Source organism: Vombatus ursinus, unplaced genomic scaffold (assembly GCF_900497805.2).
Source record: "Vombatus ursinus unplaced genomic scaffold, bare-nosed wombat genome assembly UNPS02014779.1, whole genome shotgun sequence".
NCBI lineage: Eukaryota > Metazoa > Chordata > Mammalia > Diprotodontia > Vombatidae > Vombatus > Vombatus ursinus.
In genome coordinates, this window is record NW_020954557.1 from 47,584,920 (window position 1) to 47,601,511 (window position 16,592).

The 16,592-nt window shown below is 36.4% G+C and overlaps 1 protein-coding gene across 1 annotated transcript in view; it reads right to left on the bottom strand.

Moving 5' to 3' along the window:
* Window positions 1-289: 289 nt before the first annotated feature.
* Window positions 290-16,592, bottom strand: part of LOC114045684 (collagen alpha-1(XXVIII) chain-like) — a 56,912-nt gene continuing 40,609 nt past the window's right edge. The window contains exons 11-16 of the mRNA XM_027865776.1: window positions 13,486-13,521; window positions 12,681-12,717; window positions 10,349-10,906; window positions 6,657-6,898; window positions 4,564-4,654; window positions 290-489 (exon numbers count right to left, since the gene is read on the bottom strand). Coding sequence (XP_027721577.1) covers window positions 290-489; window positions 4,564-4,654; window positions 6,657-6,898; window positions 10,349-10,906; window positions 12,681-12,717; window positions 13,486-13,521 — 1,164 coding nt within the window. The remainder of the gene's footprint in view (window positions 490-4,563; window positions 4,655-6,656; window positions 6,899-10,348; window positions 10,907-12,680; window positions 12,718-13,485; window positions 13,522-16,592) is intronic.

Consider the following 16,592-nt stretch of genomic DNA (forward strand, 5'->3'; position numbering starts at 1 on the left):
AGTGAAAAAATTCTTTTCATTGCATGCAAATACTTGCTGGCCATACCAACATATGGCTACATAAACCTTTTCTTTCCCTGTGTAATGATGGGAGAGAGAAAAAGGGTTTTCAATAGAGTTTCTAGAATGTGGCAAATGGAAAGAAGTAACCTTAATTTGCTATCATTTCTGAAGAAACATACAGTTGTGATTTCGATGGGAATTCATTTATTTTGTATTATTTTCTCATTTTGCAATTGAGTAGACAGTCATTATTATAGGTTACATAAACATATGACTATTTATATTATCACACTGTACCTCCATGGAAAAATACACAGGTCTTTACACATTCATCTTCACTGTTAAAGCGATTAGCGTTTCCATTACAGCCACCGTACCAAAACTGAGCGCAAGCATTCGCTTTCTTATCATAGTACCATTTTATAACATATACACGGCATGATCCTTGATCTAAGTTTGATTGACATTGTGGATTCCATGTATTTTCTAAAAAAAAAAAAACAAAAAAAAGGAATGGGGAATGCACATTTAATAATTGCATAGCATTAAAGACATTTCTACTATATTGCTTATATTTCTATTATAATGCTTATCAACAGAATGAAACAATATATAAGGAATAAAATCCTACAGAAATCCTTAGTATTTTACAGTAGAAGCAAATAAAAATTAGTATTTATAGTAGAAGCAAATAAAAATGCATTTGCTTTATGTTCACTTCTTGAATTTTTCCCGCGTTTGATTTTGTTTTCAGCAGGTGTTGATCCACGTTGGTGGATCTCAATGGGTTCTCTGCACCAATAAAATCATAGCTCTGAACAAAATTAAAAATTTTCATGATATTAATGTACCATTCTCCAATTGTTGGATGTTTAATTTTTTCCCAGTTGTTGTTTGCTATTATAAACAAGGCAAACAAGTCCCTTTTTTGTACAAGCAAATTCTTTTTCATTTTTTGGGATAAAATCTTAAAATGGAACTATTTGTCAAAAGTTACGTTCAATTTATGCTTACACGTTGCCATATTATTTTTAAAATGTTGGCACAAGTTTGCAGTCCCACCAAAAATGCATTAAGAACGACTATTTCCTTGAAGTATTAACATTGAATTATATATATATTTTTCTATTCTAGTGGGTGGAAGGTGGTATATGAAGACTGTCTTGATTTGCATTAAATAATTTAAGGATCTTTTCCCAAGGCTGCCAATAAGCTCTAAAAAAAAGAAAAACCCCAAATCCAAAAAATCCTGTCCCCCCAATTAACAGGCATTTATTTTTTTCTTTCCTCTTCCCCACCCTCCAAATTGAAAAGAAAACAAAAACACAGCTCTTGTAACAAATATTCACAGTCAAGCAAAACAGATATCTTCATTGGCCATGTCCAAAAATGCATGTCTCATTTTGTATCTTCAAGAGGTGGGTATCATCCTTCATTATCAGCCCTCTGGAATCATGGTTGATCATTACATTGATTTTTTTTAGTGCAATATCTTCACTTTGTTTTATTTTTAGTTTTATTTTTAAATTAAAAATTTTCAACTAACAAAAATTCACCTCTCCCTCTCACTTTTTTCCCCTTCTCCCAGTTGAAAAAGAAAGAAAAACAAAACCCTTGTAATAAACATGCATAGTCAAGGAAAACAAATTTCCTCATTGGAGATATATATGGATGTATATATAAACATAATACACATATATGTACATGTATATACACACATATATGCATACATTCATATCCACATACATATATATCTATATATCTCTACATATTTGTTTCAATATGCTCCATCATCTTTCTGTTAGAGGTGGGTATTCCTGACAAGATGTTTTCCTCAATTCCTCACTCTCTAATGCCTCATATCCAATGTGTAGCTAAGTCCTGACCATTCTACCTTCACAACATTTCAAATACAGTTACCATCGCCCTAGCACATTCATTATCTCACACTTTTATTATTGCAATAGCCTGTCAGTTGATCTCCTTGTCTCAAGAATCCCCACTCCCTAAACAGTGTCTCTTCCTCGCCTATAGGATGGAATATAAAACTCTCTGGCTTTTAAGCCTTTTACAACTTGACTTCTGCCTACCTTTCCAGATTCCTCACATCTTAATCCCCTCAATTTACTCTGAGATAGAAATACTAGCTTCCTTGTTCCTCACAGAAGACAATCCATTTCCTGACTCTGGGCATTTGTTTGTATAGCTACTATGTCCACTGATGCCAAGAACAGGTGAAGAGTGTCTTCGGCTAAGAAATTTATCACCATGCAGACAGCTTGTCTGACCTTGATCTGGTTATTAGAAGGTAGACAGTTTTTCAAAAAATCCTCTTCATTAAACTCAAAGTTTCTGCCTGGGGAAAATGGACCACACCCTGCCAGCACCAGATCAAATGCCTAAGGTCTTTTTTGCATGGGCCCAAAATCAGACCTCCAACTAGAATCATAGCCTGAGAAATTTTAATGTCAATGGCTCATAATAAGCATACTTTAAGTTACCTAATAACAGATATGAATTCAAACTGAAACTTTATATGTATTGCTTAGTATTATTAATGAAAGATAAAATACATGTCTATATTGTGAAACTTGGTAACACCAACTTAGAAAAAGGAAATCTCTTGCAATGTCATAAAAAATCCCCTTTATTCATTAATACATTAATACTCCCTTTGAGGAAGACAAATGTAAAATTGTCCATAAAGTACATGTATTATATGTATCTCATACAATAAAATAATAATAGTCTCCTCAAAAACCCAGCCCATCATCTATGTAATGGGGGAAATGGAACAAAAGTCAAGTATGAGAATGGCAGCCAGGGTAATATCCAGGAGGGTCTTTGTATGCCCTAAGGTCATCATAGCAGCTGTGAAGGCCTGGCAGGAACCCTGACATGCTGGTAAATTAGGTTCTGGCAATACCTTGGATTGGCTTAGCACCACAGTGAGTATGATCAGTCTTACGAATCTAAGAGATAGATAGAATAGCATAGGATTGTAGGCTGGCCCTACTTCAAACCATCGTGACAATTAGCTTGACACAGAGGAGAGCAGAGTGAATAGAGCTCTTTGGTACTGGTACCAAAAGAAGGTTAGATACGTCTGAGTAAGTGAGGAATACCAATCTTTCACCTGCTGGGAATGCAGGGAAGTAATGGAGATCAAAAATGATTGCAGGCTGGAAAAACTCAGCACCTATGGAATACCTAGCATGATTGACCTGGTGACTACAATTATACATTTGCTGTCTTTTCCCTTGGATTCTGGAAATGTCAAGTAGATAATTGGTAATATAGAACTAGAGTCTGTGAAAAAGACTAAATATATAGATGTAATAGTCATCAACATAAAAATGCTGATTGGATCCGTGAGAAGTAATGAGTACATAAGGAGAAAGTGTAGAGAAAAAAGAGGATAGCTCAGGAAAGGGCCACAGGGGAGGCAGGAAGAAAATGAAGAGCTAGCAAAGATTATAAAGGATGGTCAGAGGAATACAGGAGAAAAAAGAGAGAGAGAATAGTGTCACGGAATTCAAGGAAAAAGAGAGTATGCAGGAGGAAAGAATGGTATACAGTATCAAAAATTTTAGAGAGCTAAAGAATTAGGATTGAGAAAAAGCTGGTGAATTTCATAGTTAAAAGGTCATTGGTAACCATGTATGTAATGAGATTACATTAAATATTAATTTAATATAAATATTAAATATCATGGAAGACATCTCAAATTCAGCATGTCCAAAACAGAGCTCATTTTCTCTCCCTTTTCCTAACTCATCCCTTCTCAAACTTTCTTATTTCTTTTGAGAGTCTCATCTTCCTTCTAGTGATCCAGGTTTGGAAACTGGTTCCTTGATTCGTCCTTCTTCCTCACCTATCCAATAATTTTCCTTGTCTTGTTGAGTATCTCTACAACCTCTCTCATATCCTCCCCTATCTCTCCACTCATACTACCACTACCCTAGTAGAGTACCTTATCATGCCTGATCAGGACAATTGTTAATATCCTCCTAGTTAGACTCTTTGCTACCAGTCTCTCTTCTTTCCAACCCATCCTTCATATAGCTGCCAAATTTATATTCCTAAAACACAGATCTGACTACATCCCTTTGATACTTAAAAAGCTTCAGAGGCTCCCTATCGCCCGTATAACAAAATATAGACTCTTTTGCCTAGTATTTAAAGTCCTCCACAATTTCTCCTACTACCTTTTTCAGTTATATTTCCTGCTGTCACCTTCATGTACTCATTATTCCAATCAAACTGACCTGCAAACTGTTCCCCATATATGATATATTTCCTGCCTCAAGGACTTTACCCAAAAGATTAATTCCCTTTCCTCTTCCCTCCCCATGACTGTGTATTCTGCCACCTCATTTTCACCTTTTAGAATACTTAGCTTCCCTCAATGCCTCACTCAATAGCATGTAAGTACCAAGAGCTGTAGGGAATGTTTAATTTTGCTTTTGTGTCCCCAACACCCATCACAGTCCCTTGCACCTGTAGGTGCTTAATAAATGTTTATTGAATTGAATGAATTCATGATCAACTGTCTAATACCTTGAAGATTCACTGATGATATAGGTAGCTGTTTTACTTTCTTATGTTTTTCTTCATAGTCTTCATACAGTAACACCAGTGATTCTTTGTTCTGTAAGAAAATAAATGTACTTTTTTTTTTCCATGTATTTACTTAAGTCCAAAAAGGATTAAGGTTAGATTAATTCTTGGTTGGAGCTCTGGGAATCTCCTCCACTCTTTCCTACTTTCTGCTATCTTTTGAGCCTTTCACTGTGGAACCATTTATAGTATGATCATGTTCCTTTAATTAATTAACACATATGTATAAAATCTTCACTATATTCAAGACACTGAGCTTCAGAAAAACTATATGTACATGTAAATAACTATCCAAATGAAGCTTAAACATTCTGGCAATCATTCTGATGTTCAGAAATATCCAGATATTTTGTGTCTCATAAACAAAACACGAGTTTATTTTTTCACTTTCCATACAGATATCTGGCATCCATATTTGGCATAGCTAAATTCTAGAAGCCCTAAGTACTCATCCATAATTGGCTGAGTCAGAGTGAATAACAGGATACACAAATCTGTGCGTGTGATCTAATTAGAGTTTGTCTCTAGTTCCTGATATAGGAAGCTAAATATCAGCATTGTGAAATTAGAATTTAAGTCTCAAGTGTAGTTGTGTGGATTATTATGAAGAGTAACAGTAGAAAGAGTACTGGATTTGGAGTCAGGGAACCTGGGAGACCTAAATTTCTGCTTCTTAGTACCTATGTGACCTTGGGCAAGTAACTGCACAGTCTTGAGATTTAGATACTTCAACTATGTAATAAGAGTATTGGACAAGATGACCTCTAAGGTCCCTTCCTGTTCTAAATCTAAGATCCTATGAAATCATGGGCAGGGGGCAGGGGAAGGGGGAGAAGTGTACTTCAAATATATTTAAAACAAGCAAAACTTGAAAAAAATTATATAGTTGGAAGGATCCTTAAAAGACCCTAGATTTCTTTATATTGTTGTTGTTCAGGCAGACTTTGTGATACCCTTTTTTTTTTTTTTTTTGGTAAAGATACTAGAGTGGTTTCCCATTTCCTTCTCTAGCTCAATTCACAGATGAGGAAACTGAAGCAAACAGGGTTAAATGACTTGCTCAGCGTCACACAGCTAGTATCTTAGGTCACATTCGAATTCAGGTCTTCCTGACTACAGGCATAGCATTCTATCAACTGCGCCACCTAATTGCCCTTTTAAATTCTTAGCTAGTTTTAAAGACAACTAGGGTGTGATGAGAAGGTAATATGACTACTTTTTAGACAAACATACTCATAGATTTAAACATACTTAGAGATCCATCTGAGTGTCATTCTCTTAAAAGCTCAGACTCCAGTTTTCTTGGGGCCAGGCTCCAATTTACTTGAGGGGTGCCATTTTTACATATTTTTGCAACTTTCCTTCAGCATCTGGGGCATTCTCTTTTGAATATTCCCCATGGTAATAAATCTTAGGATCATAGGATTACAGATTTAGAGCTACAAGGGAACTTAGAAATCATGTTGTCTAACCTATTCATTTTATAGATGTGGAAACTGAGCCTCAGAAAGATGAAGTGATTTGCTTAAATTCACATGGGTTTCAAACTCATGTCCATTCACTCCAAATTCAGCACTCTTTCCAATACACTAGGCTTGGTTCTTAGGAGGTAGTTTTGATTTTTTTTTTTAAATTGCCAAAAGTAACTTAGAACTGAATATGATTAATAAAGTGGTTGACCAAGTTGTTCAATATTAATTTTACTTCCAAACTGAATGTAGCAATACATAATAATAATTCTGATTTTCTTGCAGGGCCCCAAAATCCAATTAAAAAATAAGCAATGAAAAAATTATTAGAACAAGTATATAGCCTTCTAAGGTAACCACTTTGAAGAACAATACTATAGTTGTATAACTTTTTAGTTTGCAGGCAAAACATAAAAGTGTTGTTTTTTAATACTCGAACAATCATAATGACTGGAACTCAACGTTATTAACTAAAGAGTTCTATGGCACATTTAATTAATCAGAGAGTAAATATGCCTACTCACTCATATTTCATTAAAAAGTTTTAAGAAACTCATACTATACCACTGTGGTTGGTTGAGAATGCTTGTCAGAGCCAAAATAGTTTTCTCGTATATCTACTTTCTGCTTATCTGATGAAGTCGTTTGTCCATTCAGTCTGCTGCTGTTGTGGAGTAAGTTATTTGCAGAATTGAATGATATAGATTGGAAAGGCTTTCCAATTATCCTATCATTTCTGGTTTGTCCAGAAATTAATGCATTATGTTCATTAGCACAAAACTGGTTCGCCAACTTGAACTCCAAATCTATTTTTAAAAGAAAAGAAAAGAAAAAAAAAACAAATAACAAGATGAAATGATGTTCTAAAGCAAGAATTCTTAAACTTTTAACTCATGCCATGGACTCCTTGGAATATGGCTTTCAAATGCACAGAATAAAATACAGAGGCTTCCAATTACACTGAAATATAGTTATCAACTATGAACCAGGGGTTTACAGGGGTTGTTAACCCCTATGAAAAGAATTCCTATCCAGGTGGAGTTAGGGAGGGGAGAGAGGTTGTAGTTACAAGTGAAAAAAATAAAGGAAGGATGTATTTCTCTTTCCCAAAAATTATGTTTTTATTTTTTTTTTCATCTCCATCTTGGTTCTCCCTGCTATCTACTTCTTTGTCCTCTACTGCCTAGTGATGACTTTCAAGCCATGATCCCAGAGTTCTATTCTCTTTCTAGCCCCCTAGCCCTGGTTTATATAAGTACCGCACAAGGAACGTCCCTAAGACCAGCAGTTCTTAATTTTTTTTGTCATATATTCCCTTGGTTTCACTTTGGTGAAACCTAGGGACCCTTTCTCAGAATAATGTTTTCACACTTACAAAATAAAATAAAAGGAAATCAATTGTATTCAAATATCAAAACATATATTTTAAAAAGTTTCCCATATCTCAGGCTAAGAATCCTTGCCTAAGATAGACAATGGTAGTTTAAAAATTTTTTTTTTAATTATGTGGAACCTACCACTTCCATTAGCAAGGTTGCCATAATTTGGTATAATTATCGATAACATTTATTGAGCACTCACTGTAGTAGGACAGTCCTCACTCATAGGCAATGATGTTAAACATCTTGTTTAACAATTGGCTCACCAAAAAAAGTACCCATGACATACTTTTACATTTACTGCATTATTGTCAGTTTCTCCATCCCTTTCTTAAGTCTAGACAATCAATAGAACAATAAATCAAGTCCTGATTTATAGCATTTACTGATTGCTAAGGTGTAAATACTCACACTGAAAATTTAGCAAGAGCTAGTTGGAGCTGACTGTTAAGTACGTACACACACATAGGTAGTGTAAAGTATCTCTCTCTCCTCCCCCACTGACCTGGAACAGTGACTGAAATTCCACCAATGCACCACACCCTAATTCTTTTGGGTAATAAAGATTTTTGGTTGTATAGAATTTCTCCAGAACAAAGCAAATAATTCTGGGAGGCATGATATCATAAGCAGTTATCCTATCAGCTAAGAACTTGGGAGTATTAATTGACAATTATCTTAGAGCAGGCAGGAATTTGGGAGGAGGAGACACAGAAGAGATAAAGATAGGAGGAAATGGGGAGAAGAAACTCTTCGGAGGGAGAGGTTGAAGGATGTTAAAGCAAGTCCTCATATACAGTATGTTATATTAGGTATTAAGGGGATTTTAGAGAAAAGGGTAGGCCTACTTCCAGCTCTTAAGCAGTTTATGATAAATACTGGGTCACTGTCAAGAGCATTGCTTAATTCTCAGATGTGGCAAGAGCTCATAAGGACAAATGACTTCTTATCTGGGTCCTGGGGCTATGTGCCTTGACCTTTTTGCCTGGTATTTCATAGACACAGCATGTACATTTGTGCTCCAAAATCAAAGCAAAGTACTGGATTTTGTACTTATTTCAGCAATTTATTGGACAATGAGGATTACATCCTATGTGAAGATTGTATCTCTCCAGTGCCTAGCACCATGCTTTGTGCATAGTAACTGGTGCTGAAATAATGACTGATCAATGAAAGAATGAATGTAGCTGGAAACTTATTTAGGTATCCCATGTTGTTTCAACTCCTCTTAGGGGTGGAGCCAAGATGGTGGAGTAAAAGCAGTGACTTGCTTGAGCTCTTCCCCAAATCCCTTGAAATATGTGTAAAAGTGGTTCTAAACAAATTCTGGAGCATCAGAACCCACAAAAAGACAGAGTGAAACAAATTTCCAGCCCAAGACAACCTGGATGGTTGATTGGAAAGGTCTGTTGTGCCAGGCTGAGAGAGGAGTGCAGTTCAGTGTGGGCCACTCAAGCACAGACTGGGCCTCAGCGAACCCGGAGCAGGCCTCAGGAGACTGAATCACAGGCAGTTGTAGCAGTTTCCAGACTTCTCAATCCACAAATGCCAAAGACAACTGAGAAGGTCAGGAGGAAAGGTCTGTCAGACCTGGGTGAGAGAGGAGTGCAATCTGGCCCCAGTCCTGGTGCAGGACTGGGGTGGTGGCTGCTTCTGGAGTTCTTGACCTACAGATGGTGGGGGGATAGAGTGACTGATCAGAGGGGGTTTGCAGGGATCTCTGCTGGTGCTGAGGCAGGATTCTCTTGCTTTGCCTGTGCTTGGATCTGGGTCACAGTCCTGGTTAGTGGTCCTGGGGTGAGGAGGAGTGCTGGCATGGTGGAGCTTGTAGTGGGGGTGGAGAGGAAATCCTCCTCACAGTTCCAAGGCAGAAAAGAGTGAGTGTGGTCACCCATAGACCAGAGCACAGGCCAGGAAAGGAATAAACACTCCTTGGAAGAACTGAAAATTTACAGGTCCCTAGAAGTATCTCTGAAAACAGCTGTACAAAACCCCTGAAGGTTGGGACAGTACACCCTCCACACCAGAAGCGGACCCCTACCTTAACAAAGAGTTAAAAGTCAAGTAATTGGCTCAGAACATGAGCAAACAGCGGAAAAAACTTTAGACTATCTTATCTTACTTTGGTGACAAAGATTAAACCATGCAATCAGAAGAAGACAACAAAGTCAAAGCTTCTACATCCAAAGCCTCCAAAAAGTATGAATTAGTCTCAGGCCATGGAAGAGTTCAAAAAGAATTTTGAGAAGCAAGTAAGAGATGTAGAAGAAAAACTGGGAAGAGAAATGAGAATGATGCAAGAAAATCATGAAAAACAAGTCAACAGCTTGCTAAAGGAGACTCAAAAAACTACTGAAGAAAATAACATCTTAAAAAATAGCCTAACCCAAATAGCAAAAGAGGTCCAAAAAGCCAATGAGGAGAAGAATGCCTTAAAAAGCAGAATTGGCCAAATGGGAAAGGAAGTCCATAAACTCACTGAAGAAAATAATTCCTTAAAAATTAGAATAGAGCAAATGGAAGCTTTATGAGAAATCAAGAAATTATAAATCAAAATCAAAAGAATGAAAAAATAGAAAACAATGTGAAACATCTCATTAGAAAAAACACCTGACCTGGAAAATAGATCCAGGAGAGATAATTTAAAAATTGTTGGACTACCTGAAAGTCATGATTAAAAAGAGAGCCTAGACATCATCTTTCAAGAAATTTTTAAGGAAAACTGCCCTGATATTCTAGAACCAGAGGGTAAAATAGAAATTGAAAGAATCCACTGATCACCTCCTAAAAGAGATCCCCAAAGGATAACTCCTAGGATATTGACTCCTCTTCAGTAATTGCCAATACATTACTGTACTCAGTCTGATATACACTCACCTGGGAGGGCATTGAAGCTGTCAGAGAGGTACATATGTTCCCTATCTGGATCTGATGCAATTAAGTTTAATTCCCGGACAAATTCATATTGTCTTGGATCTGAAGTATTGATGATTCCAATTGCATATATCTCAACGTTGGCTGCATGAGCTTCCCTGACAGCAGCTTCTAATCTGATAGCTTCACTCTTCTCTGTTTGGCCATTTGTGATCACGACAGCTACTTTCCTGACCCCTGTCCGGGCTCCCCAAAATGCTTCCCGGGTTGCTTTGTGGATGGCTGTGCCAGTAAAAGTGCCTTTTCCCATATATGACATCTTCCTAATTGAATGTATCACATCCTGTTTGGCAATGAATCTGTCCAGACCAAATGTGAGCTGAACATCTGAACCATATAGCACAAGGCCAATCCTGGTAGCATTTCTCCCCACAGTGACTCTGTCAACTAGAGATGTGACAAAATCTTTGATGACCTCTAGGTTTTCAGGTCCCATGCTTTCAGGGCTATTGATCACAAAAACAAGCTCCATTGATATGTCCTTACAGTTAATGGTACAGCCTATAGAAGAAAAACACAGGAAAACTCAGAATTAGTTTTGGTTTAGCTGATGGTATAGTCACTTACCTAATGCTTACGTTGAGACAATAACTTGAAATACAGTGAAACTCCCAATGTTTAAAGTACTAACACAGTGTTTATATCAACCTTTTCAGAAAAGGCCTCTCTCTGCCTTAAAAATGACCTCACAATCAATCAGCATTTCTGAAAGCCTCCTTTGTGCCCAGAAAAAGTGAAGTCCTATGAAGATCTCCCTTCTCACACCAAACAACCCTAAAACATAATCCTTGCTGCCTTTAACAAGCTTACAGGCTAGTTGGGAAGAAACATATGAAAACAACTGGAAAACAAATAAATATCTTGGAAGATGTGCTTTTCTGAAAAGAAAATGGAATTAGATTACAATGTAACACTTCATTTAGGTGCTGTTGTACTTTTTGACAGAGTTAGCCAAGAATGGAAAGGTTGTGTGGGGACTGCGGTAGTTGGATTTGAGATGTCAAGGAATATAGACAAAGCTTCTCACTAAGGCAATCTAACTACAGGGTTAGTTTAGGGAAATAATGGGTTCCTGCCCATTGGAGATTTTCAAGTAGAAGCTGGCTACCAGTTGGGTAGGTTGTAAAGGGAATTTGTATTTGGGAGCTCTGGCAGAATGCTGAGTAAACAGGTGTTCTAAGAAGTGTGGTAAAACTTTCCCCTCTCTTATAGAAGACTTATCTCTCCCTTATAGAAGAGTCAGTTCTTCAAAAAGCATTTATTATTGCTTTTATTATTATGAATTATTTTATTATCATTAAAGGTTTATTATTATTAATGTATTAACCTACTATATGCCAAATGCTAAGCACTGGGGAAACAAAACAAAAGAAAAGATAGTCTGTACTCAAAGGACCTCACAGTCTAATTGGGAAGACAACCTGAAAACATCTATGTACAAATCAGATATATGCAGATAAATTACACACAGTCTTTTTATCTGGGAATTCCCTATATCATTAAATTCACAAGTTTAGTTATTATTCTTATCCTTATGCAATTGGTTGGGTATTCTTGAGCTCAGTACACATTTAAGTATTCAGATGTTTTGAAACTAGCCAACTGATGAAGTCACTAAATAGACAAGGAGTCCTTAACCTTGTTTATGTCATAGACCCCTATGGCAGTCTGGTGCATCCTATGGATCCCTTCCCAGAATAATGTTTTCAAAGGCATACAGTAAAATATGTAGAAAAATAAAATAAATAAATTACATTTATTTCATAAAATAAATTATCAAGATATTAAAAAAACACCCCAAGTTGATGGATCCTAGGTTGTGAACAATTTAGTTAGACCCTACTATTATACTTTGGGAAGAGGGTAGAACAGAGTGGGGCTTTATTTCCATGAGTTTTCTCCCTATTTCTGCCTTGACCACTAAATCCTCATTTACTAAATCTTGCCCTCTTGGCAAAGTGAAAGGCTGGTTAGTGGAGGGAATGAGAATATAGTATGCAAAGGACCAGTGAGACTATAGTCAAGCTAATAATGAATTCAATGGCTTCAGCCATCTGAGTGAGTGGGTAGTGGAGTGCACATATACATATATATATGTATATATGTATGTGTTTGTGTATATATGCATATGTATGTATGCATGTATACATATATATGTATATGTATATGTATATATATATTTTTTGCCCATTCACTCACACTTTCAGAAGAGTAAAATAAAAGAAACCACATATATAAAATGTCAGTTTTATAAAACAAAACAAAACAAACTTACCACATATTTCTTTAATTAGTTTAATTATATCTTCTCTCTGTACAAATAGGACCTTTGATTAATAATAAATTGCAATATTTGACAACCTTTGACAATTCTTAATTCTCAGAGGCAAAATTATAAGACATTGTAAAACATTTATTTTGATTTACAAACTTAGGAGTATAAGTTATGAATGAAATGTCAAATGTAATTTCAATAATAATTTCAATTCCTACTTCTTAAAGAAAGACTTTCAATGTATCTCTATTTTTTCTAGCTAAATAATTTCATGTAACTGCTGAGTTCATAGCAGTAAACTTATATTTTCAGTTCCAGATTCTCTTCCTCACTGACTACCTCCCAATCAATTGAGAAGGCAAGAAATCATACCAGTAAACTTATAATATAGCAGTTATAGCTGTTGTTTTTCAGTTGTGCCCAACTCTTTGTGACCCCACTTGGGGTTTTCTTGGCAAAGACATGGGAGTGGTTTGCCATTTCCTTCTCCAGCAGATTAAGGCAAACAGAGGTTAAGAGTTGCCCAGGGTCAGACATCTAGTAAGCATCAGAAGTCAAATTTGAACTCAGGTTGTCCTTACGCCAGGCCCAGTGCTCTATTCACTGAGCCACCTAGCTGCCGCCTTACTATGCTTATTTTAAGATGAGTATAAGAGGAGATAGAGAACATGGAATTTGACACATGATGGAGAACACGAGATGGGAAAGATGGGAAGGAAAGGATAGGATAGGATAATACAACAAAACCATGAAACTATGCTGCTTATGTATCCTAATTTCACATTTTCCAAGCTAGGACACTTACTGTGAGGCCTTGATCATCCTTGGGTCCAATTTTGCCCTGTGTGAAAATTAATTCATTAGTTATTATAAATAAAATTTTCAAGAACATTTTGTCTACATTGCAAGTCTGTCAGTGACATTTTTTTTTTTTACAGGATTCTTATGACCTGTATCCTTCTGAACCGGTTCTGGTCTTGAGGCTTATTAAAAAAACAAAAAAGCCCCAAACCAAAGCTTCAAAATTGCTTACACACCAGCTGTCTCTTGCACAGCCTTCTGTGCTCTATTCACACAGGGCCTGGTGTGTTAATGAGCACTTCATTAATGTGCTAGGGTATCTGCCTAAAACAGAGTGTGGATTTAAATGGAGGTTTAGACCTAGTTCTGGCAAAGAAAGGCTCAAATCCAAATGAGAAACATTTGGAAACACAGGGTTGTTGGGAAACTCAGATGTAATGAGGTATGTAAAGTGCATTGCAAACTCTAAAGTACAATATAAATGCTAGTAAATGAGAAACACAAAGCCTCTGCCTGGTTTTTAGGACCCTGATGAGGCCAATTCATTTAGCGAATCAAGAAAATCAATGATTTGGATATCATCATAAAAGTGTTCATTACAGTTATAGGACACAAATTACTTATTCTGGAGAAGTTAGGAAGCACACCTAGAAATCATATAGGAAGGAACAGATGATACTTAAAAGCTCTCCACGATCACAAGGGTTCCCTAACATCACTTTTTTCACTCTTTTGTCCCCTTTCTCAATCAACGCCAAGATCATCCTTAGGATAATGCAAGTGGTAGCATTTGCTTATTATTCACACTTCTCTTAAGCACCTACTGGTCACGTTTTACCTCCAGATGCTTTAGTCATGGCTCATCTTTAGGCAGATGACATAGGTGATCACATGCACAGGGTGATTCAAGAGAATCACAAGGCCTCAGCCACAAATTCCTCAAAGCGACTTCCTTCTAAGAGCATTGTTCTTCTTTCCTACCTGAGCTGAAATTCTAACTATTAAATAACCAATATACAAGCAAAGGTAGGATATTATCTCCAGAAGGTCACTATTAAATGTTTACACGCTACTTAGGAGAATTTACTGTCCAAGGCTGTTGTGAAGATAAAATGAGATAATATTTCTAAAGCACTTGGCAAACCTTAACACTCTAATTTTTTAAAAAAATATTATTTATTTTTAATTCTTTTATTTTTAAATTTTGAGTTCCAAATTCTTTCCCTCCTATCCCCTCCCCTACCCACTCAGAATGCAAGCAATATGATATCAATTACACATGTGAAAGCATGTAAAACATGTTTCCATGTTTCAAAAAAAGGAAGAAAAATAAAGAAAATGAGGAAATTGTACTGCAATTTGCACTCAGAATTCATCAATTCTCTCTGGAGGTAGATAGCATTTTTTTTTTTAATCATGGGTCCTTTGGAATTGTCTTGGATCATTGTATTGATCACAGTAGCATTGATCATCATTATGACTTAACACTATTAAAATGCTAATTGAAATTATGATCACCACTGCTTTTACTACTCATCCTCTGGCTTTCACTTTTCCTCTATTCTCTGGCCTTATTCCCAGCTGTGTCACAATGAACTTCCAAAAATTGCAGGTTACCTCACAAGTCATCAGCCAAATATCCAATTACTTTCTGGGAAAGGACAGTTCTCACTTCTTAGTACCGCTAACCCCAAGGTTTTAAGCTTCTGGGGCTGGGAAAATTTTGGAGACGTTGCATGGGCTTGTAGACAGAGTACAAGACTCAGCATTAGGACGAACTGGTTTCAAACACCATTTCTGACATTTACTAGATGTGTGACCATGGGAAAGTCACTTAACCTTTTTAAGATGAGGTTTCCTCATCTGTAAAATGAAGATAATAATAACTTCAGTACCTATTTCACTGGGTTGTTGTGAGTATCAGATGAAATAGTGTCTACAAAGTACTTTATTAACTTTAGCCTGATACATAAATGTCAGTCATGAGGATCAACTAACAGGTAATTATTAAGATCATGCTATGTGCCAGGCACTTGATATAAACACTACATTAAGACAGTTCCTACCCTCAAAAAACTAACAGTCTTAAGGTGAGCAAACACATATAAAATGTATATGTACACATGTAAGCATATATGAAATATATAGGGAATAATACATCGCAAGTTTTTTGAAGGAGTGCAAGTTATTACTACTTGGCAGGGAGGGGAATCAGGAAAGGCCTCCATGAAAGGGAATTGTTTGAATTGAGCTTTGGAGGAAAGTAAGGATTCTAGGATATGGAGGAGAGAAAAGAGTGCATTTCAGATGGTGTCATTAACAGGAATAGGGAAGACAGGAACAGGAGCTGATTTGATGAAGAATGGGTAAGTCTAGCTTTAGACATGTTGAGTTTGAGGTGCTAATGGACAGGACATTTGGGTGGAGATACAGGATAGGAATTTAGGTAACAGGTTAAAAGCAGAAATACAGATTTAGGATTCATGCATACAGAGTTGGTGGAACCAAGAGTGTAGACAATCTGGGAAAGCATTGTTAGATTGGCTAATATGACAGGAAACAAAAATGATAAATGTTGGATGGGATGTAGGAAAATTGAGGCACTTATGCACTGTTCAACCATTCTGATTCAACCATTCTGTAGAGCAATTTGGAACTATGCCCAAAGAGCTATAAAACTATGCATACCCTTTGACCAAACAATACCATTACTAGGTCTGTATCCCAAACAGATAAAAAACAAAAGGGAAAAGTACCTATATGTACAAAAGTATTTATAGCAACTCTTTTTTGTGGTGGCAAAGAATTTGAAATTGAGAGATGGCCATCAATTGAGGAATGGCTGAACAAGTTGGTACACATGATTATGATGTAATACTATTGTACTATAAGAAATGACAAGCAGGATGCTCTCAGAAAAGCCTGGAAAGACTCACATGAACTGATGCAAAGTGAAATGAGTAGAACCAGGAGAACATTGTATATAGTAACATCAATATTGTATGATAATCAACTGTGAATGACTTAGAGATTTTGAGCAATACAATGATTCAAGACAATTCTGAAGGATTTAGGATGAAAAAATGCTATCCATTTTCAGAGAAAGAACTG